At 37.5% G+C, this 27845-nt stretch overlaps 1 protein-coding gene across 1 annotated transcript in view; it reads left to right on the top strand.

Annotated features, from left to right (window-relative positions):
- Nucleotides 1–4495: 4495 nt before the first annotated feature.
- LOC131153384 (serine/threonine-protein kinase 1) overlaps nucleotides 4496–27845 on the top strand; it is an 86482-nt gene continuing 63132 nt past the window's right edge. The window contains exons 1-6 of the mRNA XM_058105657.1: nucleotides 4496–5542; nucleotides 5711–5799; nucleotides 5906–6013; nucleotides 6175–6282; nucleotides 6724–6814; nucleotides 10354–10406. Coding sequence (XP_057961640.1) covers nucleotides 4819–5542; nucleotides 5711–5799; nucleotides 5906–6013; nucleotides 6175–6282; nucleotides 6724–6814; nucleotides 10354–10406 — 1173 coding nt within the window. The 5' untranslated portion in view covers nucleotides 4496–4818. The remainder of the gene's footprint in view (nucleotides 5543–5710; nucleotides 5800–5905; nucleotides 6014–6174; nucleotides 6283–6723; nucleotides 6815–10353; nucleotides 10407–27845) is intronic.

The following is a 27845-nucleotide window of genomic DNA, read 5'->3' as shown; positions in this document are numbered from 1 at the left end:
CATTCAACCACAATATATTCAATCAATCAAACATTCAATCAAGAAAGCTTTAGAAGAATTCTCAGCTTTTGTTAATAGCCCTTTTGTAACAACGTGAAGAATAATGTTATTTAAATGATAAAGAGGGAGGGAAAAGGGAATGGAAACAGAAGGAGGCAGCCGACTCGCGTTCGTCGACGACATTGCGCTTTTGATGTAATAACCCAAGAAATTTTCTCATGGCCTCATCGACGAACACAGGGGATTCGTTGACGAGGGTACAAGAGGGTCTCGTCGACGAAGGCATGTTTCGTCGACGAGAAGATACCGAGAGAATGTTTTCGGTGATTCTGAATTTCGTCGACAAAGGGGAGAGTTCGTCGACGAATTTCCTATTAAACTCGTCAATGAGATGTCATGGCTCATCAATGAAGGTCGCAGTATAAATGGCCCTAAACTTAGTTTAATCGCAGAAAAATCAACGCAAATCTTCCCCTCTCTCTCTCTCTCTCCTACAATCTCTCCTCCATCTCTCTTCGATTTCGGCCCCGTTGTTCACCGGATCGACGATCTGAGGCCACCACGACGCTCTTGGCGGAGTTCTCTTCAAGTTTGCTGGGGTGAATTGTTGGTGGGATCGAGTCGAATTTCTCCCCAGAATCAAGGTAAGGCCTTTTATTCAATTTTTGGCCTTCCAGCAGTTGTAGGAAATGAAGTAGAAAAAGAAATAATGATATTCTATTCTATCGTATGTTATTTTTAGGGTGTTGAGTAGGAAGCCCTGCGGGTGTTGGACCAGTATACCATAAGGGTTTTCCAGTAGTTAGGTAAGGGAAATATGCTATGCTAGGAAAACATTTTACGATTTCAGTACGAACTATATGTTTTTATCAAATTATTATTCAGATTATCTATATTTACAGTTTCCAGAACTTGATAATATTAATATTTATTTGTGTGGCTTGAGTTGATAACAGAACAGTACTATATTTATAGAATTTGTGAATACCATGTTTATAATTATTAACAGAAATACCATGATATTTGCATGTTTATAGAATGACGAAATTTTCAGTGTACAGTATACTCAGAAATATGCATTTTCAGTAATTTCAGAATAACACGTTTATCAGTACCATAACGCCCCAATATACAGATAGTAGTTCAGTTATACAAAAATCAGATTTCCAGTCAGTTTATTTAGAATTTCAGATAAATTCTATGGGGTTATGGTTATTTTAGAAACCACAGTAAAAATAATATATTATAGATATTAGTTTCCTATACAGTATCAGACCCAAATGGATCAGATAGCTGAGCACGGTACCGTAGCTACAAATATTCAGTTCAGAGTGCAACCACTTTACTCAGATAGTAAGTGGTATGAGGTCGATTGTGCCCACGTCGGGACAGGCTCTCTATCAGATATGGATTGATGGGGCCGATCAGACTGTCGAAGTTCAGTTAACTTACCATGGTAGGCCAGTCAGGGTAGGTCCTGCCTTCGACCCACACAACCCTGTCATGAAGGGTTAAATCCAGCCATCCGGGGAAAGTTTCTATGATATTATAAGTATAAGTAGATTTCCAGAAATAATAGTAGTATTATGAAAAGTAATTTATATAGTTTTAATATATGTTATTTATACCAGCATTTACAATTTCAGTTATCCAAGATATTATTTCTAAATCAAATTATTAATACAGAAATATAACTCAGTAGTCACACACTAGTAATAACATGTTTCGTCTTATTGAGTGTTGGCTCATCCTAGTGTTGAATTGTTTTTCAGGTGAACTAGTTAGGCGAGCGGAGCAGGCTCGCAAGTAGAGGGGCTGCTGTACTGCCCTTTTTGAGAGTGAGTATTTTTGGGTGGCATGTTTTGTAATCCCTTGATATCAGTAAGGGTAGTTTCGAGAGAACAGTGATGATTGTATATGAGGAGTTGATTTGTCACTTTGGTACTGTATTATGTGTGGATTTATTTTATATGATTGGCCTTCTGCTGTTTAGGTTAATGATTGGATTTAAAACTAGGGAAAAAGAATTTTATTTTATTAGCAGGTCATTACACCTTTGTATATAAATTTGATTTAAGCCCTGTCATAATGAAATTTGTTTCTTCAATGCAAATCACAACTCAAATTCCTAACAATTTAGAATTTAAATAAACTCTTAGTTAATTTGTCTTTGGGTGTTAACCAATCAACGTACTCCTTTTGAGGTTTTCGCAAAGTATTGAGCAACCAACGTACTCCCTTTCGGTTTTTGCAATCCAAAATCAAAATTAAACTTTGGTTTATTTAATTTTCAATCCATGTAATTTTTATGATTAAGGAATTTAAAACATCCACGTAGTTTATATGTTTGTTGGAATTTAAAGAGAGTAAGGGAAAGAGAAGGAGACCGCAATTTTGACGAGGTTCAACTTATCCCCAGTCTACGTCCTCGCCTTTGGCAAACCACTAAAAGATTCTACTAAACTTGTTCCTTTTTGTGCAGAACAAAACCTTTACAAACACTTCTTCACTAGGTTAGAGTAATCACCTCTCCAAGCGATACCCCACGCTTGGGCACTCTTTCAATAGGCTAGAGTAGTCACCTCTCCAAGTAATACCCCACGCTTGGGCAACGATCCAAATCAACCTTGAACCATCCAAGAACTACAAGAAATGTAAAATGAACACTGCACACAAACTAATTACTTGTTTGGTAAAAAAATCACTATCGATACTCTTCAACTAATTAATGAGTTAATAAAATCAAGAATCCAAATGAAAAAAAAAAAAGATTTATTTTTAAAATGAATTTGAAGGAAAAAAATAACACACCTTTAGGGAAGCAAAAAGCCATTTCCAACAAATTCTAATTTCCAATCAAAATATTAATTTGAGACCTTAATTGTTTGGACTATAGAACTTTTATTGAACAAAGAAGAAAATAATTATGAGAAGGGAGATTACAGTTATGGGAAAATAATTATAATTCTACTATAACGTGCGAGGATAGAAGAAATATAGAATTTTTGTGGTCATTTTTTGTGTTATAATCCATGAGGGCTATTATAAACGCCATCACGGTCCAAGCAACGACATTATTGAAGACAATAGGGTAACAATATTGATTTTGCCCACCTCAAAAGTCAACATTTTAATCATATAAGGACAATATGAAGCATTAACTAAATTTCTAAGAACTCTCAAGAGCTTTCAAGGCTTTTTTTAATTTTATTTTAATTTTTTTAAAAAATTTAATTTCATCGGATCTCAATATAATACAATTAATTAACATGAAGTTGAAAAAATGGTGAGCTTTATTAGGCATGGACAACATATAAGTACCTTCACACAAAAAGGGAAATACACGAGGAAATTTACCAAGCTATGCTTGTATGCGTGGATAATAAGGATGTAATCGGTTTTATTTGGTTTGCTTATTAACAAAACCGAACACTGAATCGAAATTTTTGGTTTTAAAATTTCACATACAGATGCCGAATCATAAATTGTCAATTTATAAAAAAACTAAACCTTCGTTTTTCTGATTCAGTTTGGTTAAACATTGGTTCTCAAACTTTTAAATTATAAAAAACATTTAGCCATTAGCCTCCATGGGCTTGCAAGCTGCAGCCCACACCCAAAACATGGGCCCAACTTGTAAAGCTAAAGGTTGAAGAGGAGGGAGGGGCGGAGTTGGTACTTATAGGAAAGGAAACTAATTCTTTTCCCATGTGCAACCGATGTGGGATGAGAAGTGTGAGCCATTTAAAAGTAGCGTTTGTAGATCCCAGAGTAGTGCGAGAGTTGCGGATTGCAGAGTGAAGAAAGAGTAGGAAAAGGAGTGTGCGGAGGTCACACATTGCCATAGAATCAGTTCGCTGGGACAGTCGAGAGCTTTGCAACGTTCGATGAGTTAACATGGATGCTTCCCAAAATTGGCTTGTCTTCTCTCTTGTCGGTTGTCCAATTCCTAAACTTGAGGGCTTTTCTTGGCGGTTGTGGTGGTGTAGCTGCATTTGGAGGACCACTTGATCATTTTCTCGACAAAATTGTGACGACTACATCTGAAACAGAGATATACGACTCTGAATTGAATGCCATAGCAGCAACTTTACTGCGCGGGTTCTTCGATGAGCAGAAGCTTGCTGCTTGAACTGTGTAGATTCTCTGAATATTAGTATTATATAAAATTATACAATTATAATTTATTAATTCGGTTTCCAATTTTTTTCAATTTAGTTTTGGACCAAAATCGAAATCAAATTTTTTATATTTAATAACCAAAATTGAAATTGCAAAACCAAAAGACCGAATCGAAATGTATTTGGATTTGATTTCGGTCTAATTTTTAGTTTTTCCATAATTTTTGTACATGCCTAATGGATAAACCAAGGATGTTTTGTTAAGGATCTACACTTATTCAAACTCTCTTTGGATGTTTTGTCAAGGACCTTATTCTATCTTGCATGTCCCTATTGTAGCATATTTTCCAGAAGTGAAACAGTTGTCGAATTGGTTCATTTTCAACGAAAAAGCCAGTGGAGGCGAGCTTACCAAATGTGCAGTGGGCCAATCCAACCTCAGCTCGGTGGCGTATGAGCGATGGGGCCGCGTCCACGAGCTCGGTCCAGTCAAGCTTCAGAGCCCATACACAACCTCCATTGGCATTTTGCAGCTGCTACCCAGCTCAGTGCCATCCCCGGAGTTCCCACAAGCCTGGCCATTTTTCAGCTGCACAGAACATCAATGGCCTTCTAACGATATCCCACTTCTCGCTCTCTCTCGCTCTCGCTCTCTCTCTCTCTCTCTCTCTCTCTCTCTCTCTCTCCCTTTTCGTCGATGGATCCTTCTCCTGTATCTCGCCGGAGCCGCAGGCAACCAAACAAATCTGACCTCTACTCGACGGTCGTTATCCATGGCGACGACGGCGAGGAGGAGGAGGAGCAAGGATACCTCCAACGACAAGAAGAGGAAGCGGAGGAAGAGGAAGAAGACATCTATGCCACCATGCTTTACAAAGACGACCAAGACGACGACGACTCCTCCCTCCCTCCTCTCCTCAAACGCGTGCCCAAGGACTTCGGGGCCGCTATTGACTACGACGACGACCGCCGCAGCCGCAGCCGCAGTGGCGATTTCGGTACCATGATCGTCAAAACTACGCGCAATAGACCTTCGTCTTCGTCTTCTGTGTCGTCGTCGCGGAAGCCTCGTAGTTCGCCCCTCAATTATGCGAGTCCGAGGAAGACGATGGATGCCGACGACGGATTCTCGACTTTCGTGGTGAGATCTACTGTTCGTGGTGACAGTGAGTCGGTTAGTGGGACGGTTGTGCGTAGAACTGGTGGTAGTGGTGCTGGTGATGTTGGAGGGTCAGCGATGAGTAGGGCGGTGGCAAGCATGCAGGCGTCGGAGGAGTTAGGGTTCGGGAAACAGAGGAAGCGGAGCGGTTCTTCTCAGGGAGAGGAAGGTCGACAGCTCACCAAGATCTCTTCTAGCTCTATACCGGATAGTGTTACGAAGGAGGATCCTTCAACTAAGTACGAATTGCTTAACGAGCTTGGTGCGTCTTGTGTCCCCCCAAATTCTTAATCTTGAATTACTTGTGATTTCCTTTCTTTTGGAAAGAAAATTTGCAAATATGAGCTTTAGAAAACAAGAAAAAGTACTGCATATATGCTGAACCAACATCCTTTTTGCGTATGAGTGAGATTGGTTTTTGGGATGGCAGGAAAGGGTTCTTATGGGGCTGTATACAAAGCTAGAGATATAAGAACTTCAGAGCTGGTTGCTATCAAAGTTATATCATTATGTGAAGGGGTTTGTTTGCTTTCCCGCTTTTTTTTTTTCCTTTATTTAGGGTAGTTGAATTGTGTGCAAGTTGGGTGAACTCCTGGAAATGACTTGCGGTGATATTTGTTTCTAGGAAGAGGGGTATGAAGAAATTCGTGGTGAAATTGAGATGTTGCAACAATGTAGTCATCCAAATGTTGTCCGATATCTTGGGAGCTACCAAGGAGAAGAGTACCTATGGGTAGGAGGCAAATAGATTACCATGTTTACTTTTCTATCACTTCAGATCTGTAGTTCATTGTTCTTTTCCTTTTAGTAACCATATTATCATTTGTTGGAATTTTGAGTTGGAGAAGCTATTTCATGCCACTATTGTACGTGGTTTTCTCATTGTGTTGTCAGATAGTAATGGAGTACTGTGGAGGTGGAAGTGTTGCAGACTTGATGAACACTACTGAGGACCCTCTAGAGGAGTACCAAATAGCGTATATTTGTAGAGAGGCATTGAAGGTATAGCGGCATTTGGTCTGTTCATTTTGATTGGTTGCATTTCAAAATGTGCATGTTCCAGGATAAGCAACAACACAAGATATTTGATGGAATCACTTTTGAACTATGGTGCATTAAAAATGTGTGATTTTCTTTTTCCACACAATTCAACACAAATGAAACACTCGCATGACTTTTCCATTACTTTGCACCTTATATGAGGTAAATGCTTTTATTACAAAACGCACACACACATAAAACATACAAAACATAGTGTTGAGCCCCACTATGTGGGGTTGCATGTATGTGTGTGTGTGTATTGTAGCTCTTTCTTGTCTCTTTCTCCCCTTCTCATGAAAACAAACCCATGTAGTTTTGGAACATCAATTGACATTTGCTAAAAAAGTTCAAGTTTTTTCATTATTGACATATTGCCCTTACGAACATCCAATTTTTTTGTAGGGTCTATCTTATTTGCACTCAATTTTCAAGGTGCACAGAGATATTAAGGGTGGTAATATCTTGTTAACAGAACAAGGAGAGGTCAAATTGGGTGAGCAGATTCCGTCATATTTTCTGTCTTGCAAACTATTATGTGCTATTGCTAATTTAAGAATTCAAAAGGGGAGGTTCTTGTGATAAGTGAATCTAAATATTCATTTCGTGATTATGGCATCAATAATTGTTTTGTTATGCATGAAAAATGTATTAGGATGATGCTTTGGAGAATGTGCTACTTTTGTTGTGCTTTGGTATTTTGGTTAGCATTGAGTTCAAAAATCTTCAATAGGGGGGTGTTATATTTTGGTTTGATTTTAGTAGGGCTCTCTCTCTCTCTCTCTCGGGAGGCGATAACCATGGGCAAAGGATGAGTTGAACTCAAGACTTTGGGGAACTCCAATGCTATGGTGCTATTGCTTACCATTGAGCTCACCCTACTCCTCCTTTTGACACCAAGATTTGGGAGTAGGGTTCCCTTTCTAGCTTCATTTTAGTGCTGTGGTTTTGATCTGTTTAAGGGAGTTTGGTTGATTAATATGCAAATAATTAGGGGGCCTTGTTACATTAATGGTCTGTTTTAGTCTTCTTATTTTGTGTTTGAAAGATGATGCTTTGTTCTCCAATTGTTGTACTGTTTTTTCTACCTTAATAAAATTTCTTCTTTTGTGAAATAAAAAAGTGTATGCAATAAGGCCGTACCCAGTGCACAAGGGTCCAACTTTGAGTGGGGTCTAGGAGAGGTGGATGTTGGCAAGCCTTACCCCCATTTTTGGAGAGGCCGCAAAAAAGTGTATGCAATGCTATTATTAAATTGGGCATTGCACCCAGGCTTAATATCTTTTTATAATTGAACCCTCCTCACTTATTGATCCAACTTGTTTATGCACCCAGTCATTGCCTTAATTACTCATTAACCTTCAAAAAATTGAAAATTGAAAACAGTAGTTAAATGAAGATTGGTCCAATATTCGGAATTTCAGGCCTATCAGTTTGATGGCTGCTTTCAAGGCTTGATGAGGTTCTTGTTATCTGATTGAGTGGTGTCTTGGCTGGCATGATTTTTCATACCTTGGAGTTGGACTGTTTCTATTGGTGGTTACTGTGATTGTGAATGATGCTAGGATAGGCTTTATAGGTGTTGTCTTGAATTTAGATTTTGAGAAGGCACATGATTTGTGTTGGATGTTCTTGATAGGTCATTGAAGAGGAAAGGAAGAAGTCGATTAGTGGTGGCCTTTTGTCTGCTGTTTTCTTTGTTATTGTTAACAGTGGTAATTTTGAGCTACTAAGACCATTGGGGCATGGTGATAAGTTTTTTCTTAAGTATGGGTGGTGGAATAGTGAATGTTGGGGATCTTTTTGTTTCACACTTACAGTTTCTAGATATTATTTTTTACATGATCTGGATAGCTTTTCTTATGTGGTGACTATACTTCAAGTTTTTGAGGAGGTGTTGACTGTTGATGTTAACATTTAATTTCTCTGAGAATTGAGCAGCAGGTAATGGATGTTGATTTTGTTCATTTCAGTATGCTTTGGTTGCTGTGTTTGGTGTCTTGAATTTGCCTCACCTATTTAGGAGTTTCCTATTTTGGTGCTTCTATGGCAATTCTTTTGGGATAGAGTGGTGGAGAAGACCTAGGAGGTTGGATGGGTGAAGGGGGTGCTCTCTTTTTTTATGCAGGGGGTTTTGAATTACTACGGACACGCTTGTATTTCTTTTATGGTGTTGTATTTTGTCTTTATTTAGGATATATATGTAAGCATCTCCAACATAGATAAAAAATGTTGAGATTTTTATGGTCTAGGGTGTATGCTACTGAGGAAATTATCTTATTAAATGCAGTCTAGCTTGCAAACCCAACTGTTAAGGGTGTTTGGGCATGGAAATTTTCTGTCTAAGAACATCTCTTTGGTGGGGAATTGGCTGTGGGGATTCCTTCAGAACCTCATTCCCTTTGGTACACAAGGTAATTTGTAGTAAATATGGACTTTAGGGCAGGTTTTGGGGATCTTTCTGTTTCACACTTACAAATTCTAGATACTTTTTTTCCCCTGATTTGTTTAGATTTTCGATATGTTGACTATTCTTCCAGTATCCGAAGAGATGTTGAGGTTAAACATTAATTTCTCTAAGGGTGGAACAGTAGGTAATGAATGCAGATTCCCTTTTTTCCTGCATGCTTTGCTGGCTGAATTTTGGTGTCTTGAATTTGCCTCACTTATTTAGGAGTTCCCTAGTTGGTACTTCTATGCCATTCTTGTCGGGATCAAGTGATGGAGAAGGTCTAGGAGCTTTTATGCCAGGGGGTTTTGAATTACAATGATAATGCTCGGCTTTCTTTTATTTTGTTGTATTTTATCTTTATTTATGATTTCTACACTAGTAGCTCCAAAATAGAAAAAAAGAATGTTGACAGATTGTTATGGTCTCAGGGGTGTGCTATTGAGGAAATTATCTTGTTGGATGTGGTAAACCTAGGTGTTAGGGATGTTTGGGCATGGAAATTTGCTGTCTAAGAACATCTCTTTGGTGGGGAAATGGTTATGAAGATGCCTTTAAAACATCATTCCCTTTGGCACACAAGGTAATTTGTAGTAAGTACATACTTCAGAGCCAATGAGATACTAAAGCAGGTGTTAATTTTACCAATGGGAGTCGTTGAAAATTTTTTTCTTAGATTTCGTAACTTTAACTTTGTGATGCTATAATTGCTGATTTTTTAATTTATCAAGGGAGTGCAATTTTTAGAATTACCATGTTATTAGAAATTTGAATGAGAGGTGACTAGTTCTTCTTTTGGACTATTCTTGACTTATTTGGGCCCTCAACAGGACCGAGGGAAGATGTTGGGCTTTGTATTTTTTCTGAGAATTTTTCTCGTAAGTCCCTCTTTGTTCATTTGGCCCATATTCCTAATGCTGAGTCTTTTTATTTGCATTCTCTAATTCGGAAAGCAAAGGCTCTGTTCAAAATCAAGGCTTTTTGCTGGGTTGCAACCATTGAAAGGATCAAACAAATGACTTGCTATAGAGGAGGATCAAATAAAGCACCTCTTCAATATTTGTGTGTAATGTGTTATAGAGCAGGAAGTTTAGTTGACTTTTCCTTTTTGTTGCAGTAGACTTGTTCTTGAGGGCATTTGGAAAAATTTGTTTGGGGTAGGGAGCAGTGGATTTGTCCTTCTTTGGAGAGCTTGTGTCTTTACTGTTTTAGAGGTTATTGTGGTTCAAAAGAGGGAAAGAATCTGAAATTTTGAAGAGTTCTTGGTGCGTACCATTTGAGCATAGTGCTAGAATTTTTAAGAGTTTAGCTGCTCCTTTGAGCTGCTATGGAGTGGAATGGGCTTCTTAGCTTCACTTTTTATTTCAGAAAATGATTTATCTAGAGAAGTTTCTTTGAACAGCATGCAAAGAGATTGGAAAACTCTTGGTTGTCATGCTCTTTTCTTTGGGTTGCCCCTTTTTTCTATTTTATAATAATGTTTTCATAATTATCAGAGTGTGAATTTGCCACATTTTTATGTACTTCTGCCTCTGACAGAACATTGATTCAGATATTTGTTGTACTTCTGTTCACAAAATGAACAGGTGATTTTGGCGTTGCAGCGCAACTGACAAGGACCATGTCAAAGCGTAATACGGTACTGCCAATAATTGAGCTATTTTAGAAAAAAAGCATATTTGTGATTTTAACATAATTATGCTTTTATTTATTTATTTATTTATTTCAGTTATCTATATATTATTATACTATACATAGAAGTACGAATAATGTAAATCATTTTGTGGACCAAGATGCCCTTTTCTATTAGAAGCAAGGCAAAACATTCATAAAAATAATCAAGTTCAACTAAAAATACGAATCAAAATAAGTGTGATCATTCCTGCAATCAAATCAAAATTAAATTAAGAACAATATGATCAATTAGTAACTATATTATAAATTTGAAGTCAAAATAAATATAAATATAACAATGTATTATCAGTCTGAAATATATATAAACTGACACTAGATTACTATATTGCAAGTTTATGAAAAATTAAGTGCTTGAAATTTAGGGTGTCATGGCTATGTAATTGTCATATTAGTAACACCAGCAGTTGATACTTTTCCGACATGCATGGGACTTCACTCACAGATATACTATTTTGAAAACATATTTTTAATGTTTGTCACTTCTTCGACACTTTTGGGAGCAACCATTACACTCCTCCAATAGTTTAAAAAAAAAATATTTTAGACATATAATAATGTAATAAAATATAATTGTATTGTATTTTATTAAATATGATAAACGTAAAAAATGATTACAATTTTTTTATTTAAAAAAGATGATAAATTATTGACATTATTGATGGGAAAAAAAAGTCATATCGAGAATTTGTACAAAATTAAAAAGAACAACTAAGATATATTTGTATAATTGTATTTATTAGTTTTTTACGTGGTGTGGTAAAAGTATTAGAATTCAATATTTATCATTCGTAATTTATTTAAATATAATATCATATAATTTTAATTCCAACAGGGGATGGCTTGCAAACTTGAGAAAATTGTGAGACTTTTTGTGGTCTAGTGTGGGGGGTCACAGGGATGGCTTAATTAGATGAGATGAGGTCTGTAGGCCTAAAAAGGATGGAGGGCTGGGTCTAGGTAAGTTGGTATCTAAAGACACTGCCCTTTTAGCTAAATGGTTATGGCACTTCCTGCTAGAAGATTCTTCCCTTTGGCATTCAGTAATAAGAAGTAAGTTTGGGTTAGATGAGAATGGGTGGGTACCAATATTAATTTAAGATGTTCTTTGGGGAGTCCGTGGAGGTCCATTTATCATATTTATCCTTCCTTTAGCCCTCACACTAAACTTGTGGTGAGGAGGGAGGTCACCTATCTGCTTCTTAAAAGACCCTTGGCTAGGTAATGTAGTTTTGTCCATTTCTTTCCCTCTTCTATTTCGATTGAGTGCTGAGCAAAATAGAGCCATATCTATTTTTTTTTGGGATTTGAGTAGTCCTTTGTTTTCCTGGAATATCTTTAAGAGACCTCTAAATGATAGGAAGATTGAGTATCTTCTTTGTTATCTTTATTGAATTGAAATAATCTTTAGTCAGGGAGGGATGTTCATTCTTGGTCCTCCAAACAGTCAGGAGTGAATTCATGCAAATGTTTTTTTGAATTCTTGATACGTTCTAATTCTTCATTTCTGCTCTTTCCAATTGTATGGAAGACCAAGGCTCTCTAAAAACTTAAGGTTTTGACTTGGTTGGTTGTGCTTAGTAAAATAAATACTAACAACTTGTTGCAAATCAGAAGACCTTTGAAGGCTCTTTCTCCTGATGTTTGTGTGCTCTGTTTCAAGAACTCGAAGACAGCTTCTCATCTCCTTTGACACTGAGATTTTGCTTGGAGGATTTGGAATGAGCTGTTTGGTATTGTGGGAGAGACTTGGGTTTGCCTTGTATCGGTGGAAGACTTACTTGCCATTTCTTTTACTGGTTTTGGTAGAAGGAAAGAGTCTTATGGAGGTGTGGCTATTTTGCAGTTTTACGGGGGATATGGATGGAAGCTAATGCACAGATATTCTTGGGAAAAAAATTAATTTGGGAGCTGGTTTGGGATACAGTACTTAGTCTCACTCTGGTGCATCAGATTTGGGTTTTTCAAAAAAAATAAAAAAAGGAAGAAAGTTTCTAGGAGATTAAAAAAGATTGGAGGAATGTATTGGCTTGTTGATTTTCTTCTCTTTCTGTAGTTATAATTGGTTTTTCTGGTTTGTTTTAGATTTTCTTTAGGAGATGTCTCATTCTCTCTCTTGTACAATTTCCTCTTATTAATAATATTTTCTTTTTCTATAAAAAAATTGCATAATTTTAATTAGCGTGCCCTTGTCGAGTTGTGGCCAATATTTTAAGTTTAATATATATATATATATATATAATAACTTTTTATTCATGCTTTATTTTATAAACTCTATTGTATAACATATTATTATTATTATTTTAAGAAACATTTAAATTATATAATAAATTGTTTATACATATTACCCAAGAATATGTGACATATCTACTAATATAAGTAACTGACCTTAAAATTACTTATAAATAAAACCCCCTAGGAGCAGCTATTAATTGTAGTTCTCTAGGTGATTGTGAGGTGGCTCCATTTAATGCCTAGGCAAGGCCTTGGTGATAAAAAGTAGCTCTACTTTTAGCTGCTTCACTACAATATATGATATGCAAGGAACACGAATTGAGGATATTATATTTTTATGAAGTGCTTGTGTGCATATATATAAACAAAGAGATATATTAAGAGAGAAAAGAGAAGGCATTCTACGTAAACAAAAGTAAAAAACAAAACAAAGCAAAAATTCTAAGAGTGAAAGCTAGCCCTTGTAGAAATTCCTCTAAAAAAAATCGTTGTGGTGGAAGGAGAGACCAAAAGCACTACACTAGACCACAAATGATCAAGAGAAAGTGAAATAACCTTGAAAATATGATCGTTGCGCTCCAACCAAATGCACCAAACTCTGTATGGCCTTCCTCTCATCACTGTTAGCAAAACCCCCACCACACACTAGAATCTTGACGAAGCACAATTAATACAGAGGAATATAAGAAAGAGTAGTCAAAGTAGCACAACCTCAAGAGTCTACAAGAACCACTCCACCCTTTTAACTTTCTATAGACCTTATCAATTGGCGGGACCCAAAATGAAATGAAGGTAGTTTTATCACCCAAGTGAGCACCCAAATAGGGGGCCCAATCTAAGATATCACACCATGCCACCAAGGAAAAATGGGCAAGGGTGCTAGAATCAACATTAATACTCACAATGCCACTCTTAGGTAAATTAATCCTTAAAAAAAAAGTTTCTCAAAAATTTGCAAAATGGTTAATACATTAGAAATGCTTATAATATCCTAAAAAAAAGAAAAAAAAGATGCTATCAGTTGTAAACTATTAATGAGAAATGGATCCATCATTAGAGGTCCGCCATCATCCCTTAAACTACATTTCTTCCCTCTTCTCATCGCATCATCTTGCTTAATACACCCATGGCCAAAGTGAAGTACTTGTATAGTTGTATTGCATCTCCAATTCATCAATTTTTAAAGTCATTGTTCACCTAAATGACATGACTTTTGAGTAGCCATACTCTTTGTACATCTTTCTATCATGGAACCTAATTGGGTTTGTAAGCTAGTTAGATATGTCCACTCAATGGCTTAAGCTTCTAAGTATTGGCCTGACCATATTTTTTCTTTAATTACAAAAGAATATTATTGAAGAGGGAAAGGTGAATGCAAAAATTAGGGGGCACTATGTCCACTAGAAAGAAGGAAAAACAAACAAAAAACTAGTAAAACACAATATGGTAGTTAATAAATCAAGGTTTTGCGGCTTTGTTGGATAAGTTAAAGGAACCCTCGGTGAAGCTCTTGCCCTTGAAGACCGAAGTGAAGCAAAGGAAACCCGTCTATGATATCGTATGCAAAGGGAGATACTTATATTTGAAAAACCTTGTGGTCCTTTATCCAAATGTACTAAATAATAGTGAATCAAAGCACAATTCCTCAAAATCCTCCTTCCTCCTTTTGAAACTTTTATACCTCAAATGAAGCAACTTATGCCACAATTCTACTCCTTAATGCCAAAGATATAATTCCATTACCGCCAAGCAAAAGGACAATGCAAAAGAAAATGGTTTAAGTTTCACTACTTTGTTTGCATAGAACAGAAAAATTTGATAATATAACCTTATTAGACATCCTATCTTGCAAACAATTATGAAGTGACTTTAGTAGGCCTCCTCACTTGCTAACAATCATTACTGTTTATCTTGGTAAGAACTAAGCACCAAAGAAAAGCCATAACTTCGAATGGAACTTTGGCCTTTTGGATGACTTTTGCTAAAGGAAAGGACCATAAGTTGAATTGCAAACAATATCGTTGTAAAAAGATTTGGAAGAGAGAATATATCGTATTACTAGGACACTGAAGCATTATGTCATGAGAAAAGATATCCAGCTTGAATCAAGAATTGTACTTAAAAGAACTACAACTTTCACTTAATTATTAAGATGACTAAAAAGCTAAGGATTCCACGAAATAGAGGAGCCATATCAACTATAAAGTTGGAAGTAGAAGCTTCATGCAGGGCAAGTAGATGGTACGATAAGGAAAAGCATTACAAAAGGAAACATCTATGTTCCACAAATCTTCCTAAAATCAGATTTTATAACCGTCCAAGTTATAAGGGTCAAAAGAAATAAAGCAAGGATAATTCTAGAAATGAACCTCCATGTGTGAATAATTCTCCTCCTTGTTCAAGTGAATATGTTTCTATGAACTATGCTTCCTATCTTCGAACCCCCTTAAGACTTATGACTCCCTCTCAAACTCCTAACAAATTAAATGCTCCTTCCAACCATCAGTTATACTCAACCAAATAAAACACCTGATCTTCTTCTCAATCTTCGCAAACTTCTACAAACTAGATGTTTTTTACTCGACCAAAGAGAACACCTAATCATCTTCTCATACTCTCAGTAGCATTCATTATACTCATATATAAGGACAAAAAATTTAATCAAGAATGCCATAAAGACCAGCCAAATCAAAAGTGGATTAGGGGAGGAATCAACTGGGATGGCGATGCGAGCATGGTGACGCTCCCCGTTGAGCCTCTATGTAATAATGCAACCATAATGATCTTCCTTTCTTCCACTCTCTCAAACCCTTTCTCCCAAAGCCCTCCCCTTATGATCAAGCACACTCTAATAACGACTCGTTCAGCCTTGCAACTTTGTTCTTCACGGATCCGAAACCAACTCGAACATTCCACCACCAGAAACCTTTGAAAATTGATTGATCGCAACCAACTAGCATCAGAACTTCATCGTTCTTCCTTTGTTTGTCGAGCACCTTTGAAACCCTCAAAGTCTACCAGAATTGCTGCTCCTTCACTATTGTGACCGAGCACTTTGGTAACCCTAGACAAACATCATAGCATCATGGCTCAGTATCTCTTGGACCTTGAACCATTTTGAAACCCTTGGTCAACCTCACTCATCTAGTTTTGAATCCCATAGCCGAGTTCTCCCCTCACTCATCTTTATGGAGGAACCTACAACTCCTATGCCCTATTGTCTAGGCCTTCTTCTACCTGATCAGCTTTTCCCTCCTAGAATAAACCCCAATTAGAATAAACCCCCAATTTTCTTTTGTTTTTGAACCTTGTTGCTTGGTTCCTTTGGAAGCAAAGAAAGGTGGCTTTGCAACTTTCAAAATTGAAAGGAAGCTAGTCTCTATGGTAAGTTTGGCTATCACAAAATTTGTGGGGAAATATGTCTCCTCTGTTGAGATGGAGAAAGAGGAGCTTGTATGAGCTACAAAATTGATAGGGTTGATCTGGAAAGCTAGTATAGGGAATGTAGGAGGTTGTAGGAGACCTATTTTCAATGAAGTAGGTAGCAGAGTTAGCCTCTGGATTTTAGAAAATGGCAGAAGAAGATATATCTACTTGAAGAAGGAGAATGAAGGAAAATTTAATGCATTGCGAGTCCCCAAAGGAGTCTAGAAAAGCGGGTGGAGGACCCTTTTTTTTTTTTTTTGCTTTGTTGGAACTCTCGTTGTGCACGAACGAACCTAGTGGACTACTCTTGGCAATTGGAGATGTGCTGATTGTGGCTTGAAGAATGTTAGGTCAGAGGAAAGTGTAGAGAGAAAAAGCGTGTTTCGGAGAGTTAGGCCAAATATCTCCTTTGCTGATGTAACCAAAGGAGTTTCGACTATGGGGAGAATTAGGAAAGGCAATCATTTGAAGCTTCAGGAATTGGGGAGGCTCTTTCCCTTATAGGAACTCCAAACTTATACAAGACGGTGGAGGGAAAGAAGGAATCATTCTTTTATGGAAACTCCAAGGCCCTATTCATATGGGCCTAAAAAAACAAATGACAACGTTGGTTATTAAAATACAGGGAATTGGCCCAATAGGGGATGCTGATAAGACTCGATGTCAAGAAATTTAGAATGTAGGCCTTGCGGCTGAGGTGGAAAGAGCAAACACATAATCTGCAAGATCAGATGATTTGGTACAACAGAGTTCAAGGAATCAAGGAAGTTCTTTGGACGGTGATGGCCAAAAGAGTGCTTGTGATGAAGTAGATGTCCTCACGACGAGCAGGGACCTAACTGTATCAACAGGGGGCAAACTAAAAATTGCAACCAGATCTCACCTTTTTCTTAATGCCGAGAGAGGAGATGATGATGGGACATGTAGGGGAATTTGAAGATGAACTGTTTTATGTGTTATGACTCGGAATTAGAATTGGGCAGCATTGCTGAATCTGAAATGAAATTATTGGTTGATCAGATGAGAGTTGACATTGAACATGCAGGTGATGAGGGTTTAAAACAACTTTTTGAAGACAATAACAGAGTTTGAGGAGCAAGGGCAGTGTGAAAGCAATAGTCCAGAAATGATTCCACAAGAATCAGAGAGAGATCATCTTCATTTGGATCTTGGTTTTTCTCAAGGTGTGAATTTTACTAATCATAATGTTGATCATGGGTTGGTCTTAAATATGAGGGGCATTTGTCTTCGGATACTAGCCTTGCGCTTAATATTTCCCCTTCTGTTAATCCAATCATTCCTTCTATTGGTGTTGGGGGGAGTGAGTTTGGGAAGGGTGATTCTTTTGGAGGATCTTGGTACATCTTTCATTAATATACGAATTCTTCTTCTTCCTAATTCACACTTTCTTTCTTTTGAAACTGTATGCCATAGGTAAGATTCTAGTAGATTGGAGGGTTGCGGTTTGACTATGATGTTACTGAGAGAGACGATATAGACCCACAAAAACTCCTCGAGGACCTCGACTTGGAATTACTTTGGGCATTCAGTGAGGGTGGGTTTGAGCCCTAGGGTGTATGAGAGGGGGAAAAAGAAAGTTTAGAAGGAGCTTAAAAACTTGGTCTTGTTGATAAATTATGAGGGTGGTAAAGGGGTAGGAAAAGGAGGGAGATGTGTCAAATTATGAGGATAGTTATTTGGAATGTTAGAGGTTTAGGGGGTGGGGGTGGGGGGGGGGGACTAGGAAGAGGAACCTAATTAAGGAAGTTGTGGTTAAGTATTCCCCAAACATAGTCTTTATTTAGGAAACATAGCTTGAATTGGTAGATCCGCTCCCCCCCCCCCCCCCGGGGGGGGGGGGGGTTGTAGCAAGGATTGGAAACTTTTTCCCTCACATGGTGCTTCTAGTGGCATCCTCGTCATGTGGGACTGTTGGAATGTTTCTAATGTTGACACCTTGGTTGGTTATTTATTTATTTATTTATTTTTTACCTTTTTGTGTTTTTCAAACTGAGAAGGAGGGGGGGGGGGGAATGTGGGTTTCCTCAATTTAGGGACCTTAGCGATCAACTCTCAAGGAGTTGTACTTCGTTTATGGTTTTTGCTTCCCTAGGTGGATCGTTGAAGGCAATTTTAATGTGGTGAGATTTCCTAAAGAGAAGAAAGGGGGGGGGGGGGGATTAGAGTTTTTGCTAGTATGCAGAACTTTTGAATCTTTGATTAGGGATGGTGGATTGAGAGGTTTCCCCTTAGGGAATGCTTTTTTACTTGGTCCATTGGGGCACAACAACGACAACCAGTAGATTGGATAGGTTTTTGTTTTGTAGGGAGTGGGAGGACTAATTTCCAAATTTCACGTATAACTCTCCCTAGGATCTCATCCAATCACTTCCCTTTTTAAAAATCTAAAAGGTAGTGTGGGGCCTATTCCTTTTGGTTCAAAAATATGCTGATGGACCATGGTTCTTTCAAATCTCTGGTTAGGGAGTTGCGAGGAGATGAAATCAATAGGGGGTGGGAAGGTTTTAGATTTATGAGAAATTGAAACATTTGAAGAGGAAACTTTATGTATGGATTAAGGAGTTTGGGGATGTTAGAATTATTGAGTATCATGGGTTTGTAGGATTCCTTGTATAGGAAGGAGGAGGTAGTTTTTCATTTAGCGAGGAGAGTAAGAGAGTTTCCTTGAAAAATGAGTTGGAAGAGATTCCAGGAATAGAGGAATTTGAGACAAAAGACAAGGCTTAAATTGGTAAAAGATGGCGAATGTAGTACCTTTCTTTCCATAGGCTAGCCAATGGCAAAAGGAACAAGAATTTGATTTGGGAGTTAGACATGGAGGATGGGAGAGTTTCAAATGACCATCATCAGATCACTTTTGCTTCTACTAGTTCTTTCAGAATTTGTATTCGGAGGACAATATTTGTAGACCAACGTTAGAGGGGCTGGATTGGAACCTATTACCGGAAATTAGAAGAGTTGGCTAGAGGGGTTATTTGAGGAGGAGGATGTGAGAGTGGTGGTCCTTGGGATGGAAAGGGTTGAGGCTGCAGGTTTGGATGGTTTCAACATGGCTTTTTTCCAAGATTGTTGGGAGGTTGTTAAGAGTGATCTGTAGAAAGTTTTTTACAGAATTCTTTGGGAATGGGACTTTGACCAAATGTAACTCCTCCTTTATAGCCTTAGTTGCTAAAAGATCTAGATCTATTAAGGTTGAGGACATTAGACTTATTAGTCTTGTTTTTAGAGTGTACAAGATTATTACTAAGGTTTTAGCTAATAGGTTGAGTGCGGTGCTTGCAATATTTTCTCTTGTGCCTAGAGTGCTTTTGTTTTTTTTTTTTTAGGAGGGGGGGGGGGGGGGGTTGGGTTGCAAATTTTGGCTGCCATTCTCGTGGCTAATGAGGTGGTAGAGGATTGTTGTAGGAATAAGAAGAGAGTTTTTCATTTTTAAGTTAGACTCTAGGAAAGCTTGTGATAGAGTAAGTTGGAGCTTCTTGGACAAAGTCTTTGCAAGGAAGTGTTTTGGTGAGCGTTGGCATCGTTGGATTAGGGGTTGTCTTTCCAGAATATGATTTCTCCGGTGATTGTTAATGGTGAACCCAAATCTTGGTTTGCTTCTAAGGGGCATTAGACAAGGTGATCCTCTATCCCCATTTCTATTTGTTCTTGTAGCAAATGTGTTGAGCAGGATGGTGGATAGGGCTGGGGAGAGGGGGCTAGTTAGAGGTGTCAAAGCAGGGAGAGAGGATGTGGTGGTTTTCCATCTCTAGTTCGTTGATGACATTTTCTTCCTTGATGATCACAATTCCTCTTTTAAAAGTTTTTTGGGTTTCTCCAAATTTTTGATTGGGTGTTTAATCTCAAAATTAATGTGGGGAAGAGTGGATCAGTAGCTTTGAATGTATCTAACAAGCAAGTAAGGGATCCATGGTTTGGCATGGGGGCTATAAGGATCATTTAGTCAGATGGGATGAGGTTTGTAAGCCGAAATGAGATTGGGGGCGTGGGGGGGGTGGGGAGGGATACCAATAGTAATCTAATATGTTCTTTGGGGAGTTCGTTGAGGTCCATTTCTCAGATTTATTCTTCCTTTACTCCTCACAGTTATCTTGTGGTGGGGTTGGGGTCACATATTCCCTTCTAGATAGAGCCTTGGCTAGTTAAGTTATCCACTTCTTTCACTTGCCTCTTTCGTTTGTGTGCTGAGAAAAATAGAGCCATATATATATATATATATATATATATATTTTTTTTTTTTTGGGCATTTGAGTAGTCCTTTGGTTTCCTGGAATCTTCATTTTAGGAGTCCTCATAATGAAAGGGAGATGGGGGAGTTGTCTTCTTTGCTATCCTTATTGAAAGGAAGTAATCTTTCATTGGGAAGGGATATTGGCAGTTGGTCCTTGGATCAGTCAGAGGGGTGTATTCTTGCAAGTCTCTTTTTTGAATTTTTGATCCATTCTAATTTTTCATTCCTTCTCTTTCTTATAATTTGGAAGACCAAGGCTCCCTCACAAATTAAGGCTTTCACATGGTTGTTTGTGCCTGGTAAAATAATACTAACACTTGTTGCGTATCGAAAGACCTTTGAAGGTTTTTTCTTCTGATGTTTGTGTGTTCTATTTCAAGGACTCTGAGGGAGCTTCTCATCTTCTTTTACACTGTGACTTTGCTTGGAGGATTTGGAATAAGTTGTTTGGTATAATGGGGGAGAGTTGGGTATGCCCTGTATTGGTGGAAGATTTATTAGCCATTTCTTTCATAGGTTTTAGTAGGAAGGAAGGATAAAGCAGCATTCTGGAGGTGTGATGCATTTGCAATTTGATGGGGGTTATGGATGAAATGGAACACACGGATTTTCTCTGGGAAAAATTAATTTGGGAGTTGGTCTGGTGTAAGATCCAGTTCTTAACGTCAATGTGGTGTGTTGGTTTTGGTTTTGGTTTTATTAGAGGAAATAGTTTACAGGAGATTCAAAGAGATTGGAGGAACTTGCTGGCTTGTTGAGTTTTTCTTATTTTTTTAGGTTTTTGCTGTTTTTTTCTGGTTTGTTCCAGATTTTTATTTGGGAGACTTCTCACTCACTCTCTTGTAAATTCTTTTCCCTTTATTATAATTTTCTTTTGCTATAATCACTCTCTTGTAAATTCTTTTCCCTTTATTATAATTTTCTTTTGCTATAAAAAAAAAATGAACACACTTACACTTCCACTTATCTAGCCTCTTGGCCACTTCCTCAACAATTCGATACCAAAAGGAAATAGGAGGAGGATTCCCTCCAAAGAACTCCTTAGTAAGTCACCACTCTTGAATGTTGCAATCTGCTAGAGAAGCATAAGGAGCGATATATTGGAGGACCCAAAATGCACGCCTGCCATACTAAACTTAGACAAATTATCCAAAGACCAGGGTACTAGAGTGAATAGTGAGTGGATCATTTGTTAAGTGTTAGAATTGTGTGTAGGTCTAATATGAGGGTGGTTTGGGTCCAAGGATCTTGATGTCTAAAAACATCTCCTTGGTTGGGAAGTGGTTATGGTTGTTCATTTAGAATCTGATTCCTTATGCACAAGGTACTTTGCTGCATCACCTTCAATAAAATGGGTGGGATGTTAGAATAAAGGGTAAATGCAGTTATGCTAGTCCTTGAAAGTTCATTTCACAAATTTCATGTTTGTTGTCCTCAAGATTTAAAGTTGGTTTTGTTGAAAGGGTTGCTTTGGAAAGGTTGTTGGGCAAGGGAAGCTCCTTGTGTTGAGCTTTTCTTGCTTTATTAGCTATCTGGTTTTCATGATGCTTATTTGACAATTTGTTCTCTCTCTAGGAGAAACTGCCCACATGAAAATTCCTTTTTATTTTTCCCTTATAATTTAGACGAGAAGGAGACTAATGATATTTTTCTTTTGTTGAATGCCCTTGATTCCTTGTGTTTCAGCAGGGAGTGTTTGTGGATCTTGATTTTGACTCCTCTCTGAGTTTTCTTGCAAATTGTTTTTATTTCATCTCATGCTTGTTCATGAATCATGTAGTTGGTGGGCCTCTCTTCATGTCACAAGGATGGCTGCTTTGTGTTTACCTCAAAGCCGAAAGGGTTGAAAGAAAGGCTTAAGATATGAATAGGAGCACCTTTGTAAATGTCCAAGCAAAGAAGACTTTATCCTCAAGGCATCAAAGAACTTGATGAGCAGGAGATAATCAAAGGTCTTGATGATGAAAGGAGGGTCAAAAGAGTTCTGCTCAAGAAGGGATTGAATGAGGTTTATTAACCTTGAAGAAATATCTTGGAGGCAGAAATCCAGAGCTTTATGGCTGCAAGGAGGGGGACCAAAATACTAAATTCTTTCACAGAACAACAAATGGTCATCGTAGGTGTAACACCTTATCCAACATCATAATTGGGGGAATAACCAGGGAAGAGGATTTTAAAAAAGTAATTTGAGATTTTTATAATGACTTTTTCTCTGAACTTGAGATTTGAAGACCTGCAGTATATGGAATCAATTTCAGATCTCTCAGCTTCTCCACTGCAGGGTGGCTTGAGAGACCCTTTGATGAAGCAGAAATCCTCCAAGCTACTAGAATTTGCAAGGGGGATAAAGTGCTCGGTTCGGATGGTTTCTCCATCACTTTCTTTTAGGCTAGCTAGATTCTTTTCAAGCATGGCATTATAAACATGTTTGAAGAGTTTCATAGACCAGGAAAATTTGTTAGTTGCATCAATACCACCTTTGTCACTCTTGTTTTGAAGAAAGTTGAGGCTGTTTTAACATTAAGGATTTCGCCTTATTTGCTTGGTGGTGAGCATTTATAAAATCATCACTTAAGTTCTAGCCAAGAATCCATTGGTTAGTAGTAGCATGCTTTTGTATCTGGAAAACAATTTATGGATGTGGCCCTTATTGCTCATGAGGTTGTGGATGCCTATCTGAAGGAGGGAAAAAGAGAGTTGTGTGCAAACTGGATATGGAGAAAGCATTTGGTCATGTCAACTGAAACCTCATTGTTTATCATCTTAGGAAAATGGGCTTTGGGGAGCTTTGGTGTAGTTGGATTGCTCAATGTATCAAAACTCTGAGCTTCTTAGTGCTTATAAATGGCTGCCCTTCTGATTTCTTTCACTCCTTGAGAGGTTTGAGACAATGGGATCCCTTGTCCCCTTTTCTATTCATTTTGGTAAATGGAGGTGCTAAGCCTCATGCTGATGAAAGCTACCGAAGGAGGGATCTTTAGAGGTCTAAAGGTAGGCAAAAATGGAAGGCTTACAGAAGTTTCTCATCTCCTCTATGGAAAGCTTACTGAAGTTTTTCATCTCCTCTTCGCAAATGACACGATCATTTTCTGTGAAGATGATCCTTTCATATCCTCAACCTCCAACGCATCTTGTTAGGGTTTGAGGCTGTCTAAGGCTTGAAAGTGAACTTCGGTAAAAGTGAGCTCATTCCAATTGGAGAGAACACAAGGGGTACCTTCCTTGCTGGTATTCTGGGTTGTAAGAGGGGATCCTTTCCCATTAGTTACTTTGGGCTCCCTTTTGGAGCCGAAGTTGAAGACAAAGGAGTTTGGGACCCCATAATCGAGAAGTTTGAAAGGAGGCTGGCAGGTTGGGAAAAAAAGTGGTAGACACAACCTTATCCCAAGCACTTTGACAAATCTTCCAATCTATTTCATGTCCCTACTTCCCTTGCCAGCTTTAATTGCTAGGAGATTGGAGGGTATACAAAGAAGATTTCTTTGGGTAAGCTTAGGGGAGGAGTTTAAATATCATCTTGTTAGATGGGGAGTAGTTAAACAACCCATTTGTTTGGGAATTTTAGGGCTGAAATCCCTCCACACTTTCAATAAAGCCCTTAGGATATGGTTGTGGGGATTCATGAAGGAGAAAAAAAACCACTTTTGGTGTTAAATCTTAGCTTCTAAAAATGGGCTCAAGCATAATGGTTGGATAACCCACAATAGTAGGGGACCATATGGAGTGGGAGTTTGGAAATTCATTTGGAAGGGTTGGGGCAATTTTTCCAATATGTGAGATTTCAAGTGGGGAATGAGGCCAACATTTACTTCTTGCATGATGTGTGTTGTGACAATGGTAGTCTTATAGCTGCCTTTCCTTCCATCTACAGTTTGGCTTGTGACAAAGGTGCCCTCATCAGTCATCATCTCCAAATCACTGATTAGGGGATTTTCTAGAATGTATCTTTTACCAAGGACATGGCAGATAGGAACTTCACGCACACTTTGAATTTTACAGCAATCTCTATAATTTCCGATACCAAAACATTCCCAACAAACCAAGATGGACTCTGGACAAAAATGATGTTTTCAATGTAAAATCTGTCTGCAAGAATCTCTCTTAAATGGGAACAAATTGCAAGAACTCCCCTTGGTTTCACATTTGGAGAACAGTAGCCCCCCTTCAAAGGTTGCCTTTTTTGTTTGGGAGTCTACACATGAAAATATTTTAATCCTCGACAATCTACAAAAAGGGGGTTTATAGTTGCAAGTAGATGTTTACTTTGTATGGCTTATGCAGGATCAGTCAGCCACATTCTTCTCCACTGCCCCTGGACAGGGAATTTATGGAACATGGTTCTATCCTTGACTGGATATTAGTGGGTTGCTGCAAATTCCATGGGAGGGGAGACTTGAGCTTGGAAAGGCATCAAAGTCACCAAGGAGAAGTGAAAGGCTTTGAATCTCACCCCTCTCGCCATCTTTTAGTGTGCTTGGAATTAAAGAAATAGGAGAGCCTTCAAAGATACAGCCACGCTGCTTCAGATTTGCAAAGATCGGTAAATAATTGTTGTTTCCAGCTGGCATAATGGCCAAATTGTGAAATGATCGTAATGTAATTCTTAATGTTTGTGACACTCTATAGAGTGGCTGATGTTTTGTACTACAGGGTGGCATCCCTTTGAAGCCTAGCTAATAAAAGTTTCTCTTTACCAATCAAAAAAAAAATCTGATTTTTATGTGGATTGCAGCCTTTGAAAGAATTAATGCTAATGAGCTTCTTTAGATGAGGCCATTCCAAGTAAACTTTTGTCTCTAGATGTGTGTATGCTTTGTTATCTAGAGTTGTTGAAAAACATCCTATCTATTTTTGGATTGTTGTTATTTGTGCGTGATTTGGAATAGACTATTTGGTTTTTCAATGAAGCAATGGGTTTGTCCTTCTTTGGAGTGCATACTTTTTCTTTTAGGGGGTTAAGTGAAGGGAAAGAGAGGCTGGCTTTTTGGAGGAGTGCCTCTATTTGGTGCATTTGGTTGGACATGCCTTTAGGGGCATTTGACTTCAATTCATCATTTGTGGAGTAGGGTAGTGTTTTTGGCCTCTCTTAGGACTTCATTGAAAATTATTTATTTATTTATTTGTTTTTGAAGCAAAAGGCACTGACCTCTAATGATTTGGCAAAAGCAGTGAACCCTCTCGAAGGGGACGCTTACACCCTATCCAGCAAATTATTGTCAATAGCCAAGTAAAATTTCAACAAGTTTACTATTTTCTTATGACACACATGAACTAAATAGATATTGATCAAATATAAAAAAAGAAAATATATTCCCTACAAACCGAAAGAAGATTCATAAGTGGTTATTAATGGAGTTAAAGTTACCAAATTTTGAGGGGTTGGTATAAATTTATGCCTCATTGCTCCACATATGGTTCCACGAACCATATTTTCTAAACAAACCATGCCCAATCCGAATTGATCTTGTAAGAGATCTATTATAGAACGAATATGTTTATTTTTCAAATGATTCATATCATCATTTGAATGTGTTCCAAATTTCATTCCAATCAAATGATCCGTAGTTGCCACTATATTTCCTGGTATTAAGAATGTATTGTTTTGAGGTATATTAAAGCCTAAACTTTGGTTCATATTTTTCCACCCAACCAAAAAATAAAGCAACAAACTCAATCATTAGCATGGTCAAAAATTTCCATGAACTAGTCAAAATTTCCACTTTCCCTGACCCTTGAAATTGAAATGGTCTTACAAAATATTCATCAAAATTTCAACAAATCATCCAAAATTTATCGAGACCTCGAAATTTGAGCAAAAGTTGTCAAAATTTTAACTATAGAATGAAATTTCTTTGGAATCCAAATGTGGTATTTAAACACAAAGTTAGATTTCTCTCTTAATTTATCTTATTTCTTTAAACCAAAGATTATTAGAAGGGCTTTTTGAATTATATGATAAATTAAACTTAGATATTGGCTACAAGCCTACAACACTTAATTTAACCATTTATGTCTAAGTTATGTCTATTTATATAATAAATAATATCTAACTATTTGTGAATTTCATTTATATTATTGATTATGTTTAATATGAATATTATATTACAACTACTGCATCTCATACACAACATTATCGTTTGTGATGTATTTAATTTATAATATATTAGTTCTAGAACTTGCTTTATTTGTCTATTAACCATTTCTAAAGTTACATAAAATAATTCCAAGCTTTTGCTACTAATTTCCATCATTTTTAAAAATTGAAATTAAAATTAGCACTGAAATAATAAATTTCCATATTTTTGAACCTCTAGAATTTTTGTTGAAATCAAAATTTAAGACCTTGATAATTAGGGATGAAATTTTTTTTTTTTTTTCAAATATCCAAAAAAACTAGGGCAAAAGATGGGTTTACCAAGAAGACATGGATTTCTCCTGTGGTTTTAGAAATCACATGGACCCGACTTGGCATTTGATTTCTGAGGCACTTACTCCCTGTCTATCAATTACCATCAGTAACCAAGTAAAAGTAAATAAATTGTCTATTTTGACATTTTTCCCCTTGAACACGCATAAATTGGCATAACAATGGCTAGAATATTCATATATAGTTACAAAGTTTGCTGTTTTTTTTTTTTTTGGGGGGGGGGGGGGGGTGTTGGCGGAGGGATTTCATAGGTTTTTGGATAATTGAGAGAAATGCAACCCCGATGATTGCGTTTGCACCTTTTAAGGGGAGATTAAAATTGGCTAGTTTGACCTTTTTTCTCTTGTACGCACATAAATTGGCATAACAATGGGTAGAATATTCATCTCTAATTACAGAGTTCGCAATTTTTTTTTTCATTTTTTATTTTTTAATCGGATGGAGGATTACAAAGGTCTTTGGATACTTGACAGAAATTCATCCTCGGTGATTGCATTTGCACTTTTTGAGGGGAGATTACATGGATTTTGGATGTTTGAATAATGTTTATGCTGTTTCATGTGTGTCAAGGGCAAAAGGGCAAAATATTCGTTTTGAAACTTTAGTTATTGGTAGATTGACAAAAGAGGCATAAGTATCCTGAAAATCAAATGTCAAGGGAGGTTTGTGGGATTTTTGTGACTTTACAGGAGATTCATATCTTTTTGCCCAAAAACTATGTAATATGCCCTGAAGAAGTGCAAACTTCATAGATGAATTTCTGGACATTGTTTTGTAATTTCATGTGAGTCGAGCAAAAAGGTGCAAAACAGTCATCTTTTTTTTTTTTTGGAAATATTGATGGTAATTTTATGGAGGAGAGGTATAGGTGTCACAGAAACCAAATAGCCAAGTGGGTTTCTTGGGATTTTCGACATTTGAGGTCTATGTCTTTTTTGCCAACCCCCACCCCTGGGTAGAGGAACTTCTTTGATGATTTGCAAAGAAACTAGCGAGGTGCACTTTATTAGTTCAAATATTCATTTTGTTGCAGTTTTGTTTTTCAT

Source organism: Malania oleifera, chromosome 4, assembly GCF_029873635.1.
Source record: "Malania oleifera isolate guangnan ecotype guangnan chromosome 4, ASM2987363v1, whole genome shotgun sequence".
Lineage (NCBI taxonomy): Eukaryota > Viridiplantae > Streptophyta > Magnoliopsida > Santalales > Ximeniaceae > Malania > Malania oleifera.
The sequence above is the reverse complement of the archived record's forward strand: the minus strand, read 5'-3'. Positions and strand labels throughout refer to the sequence as shown.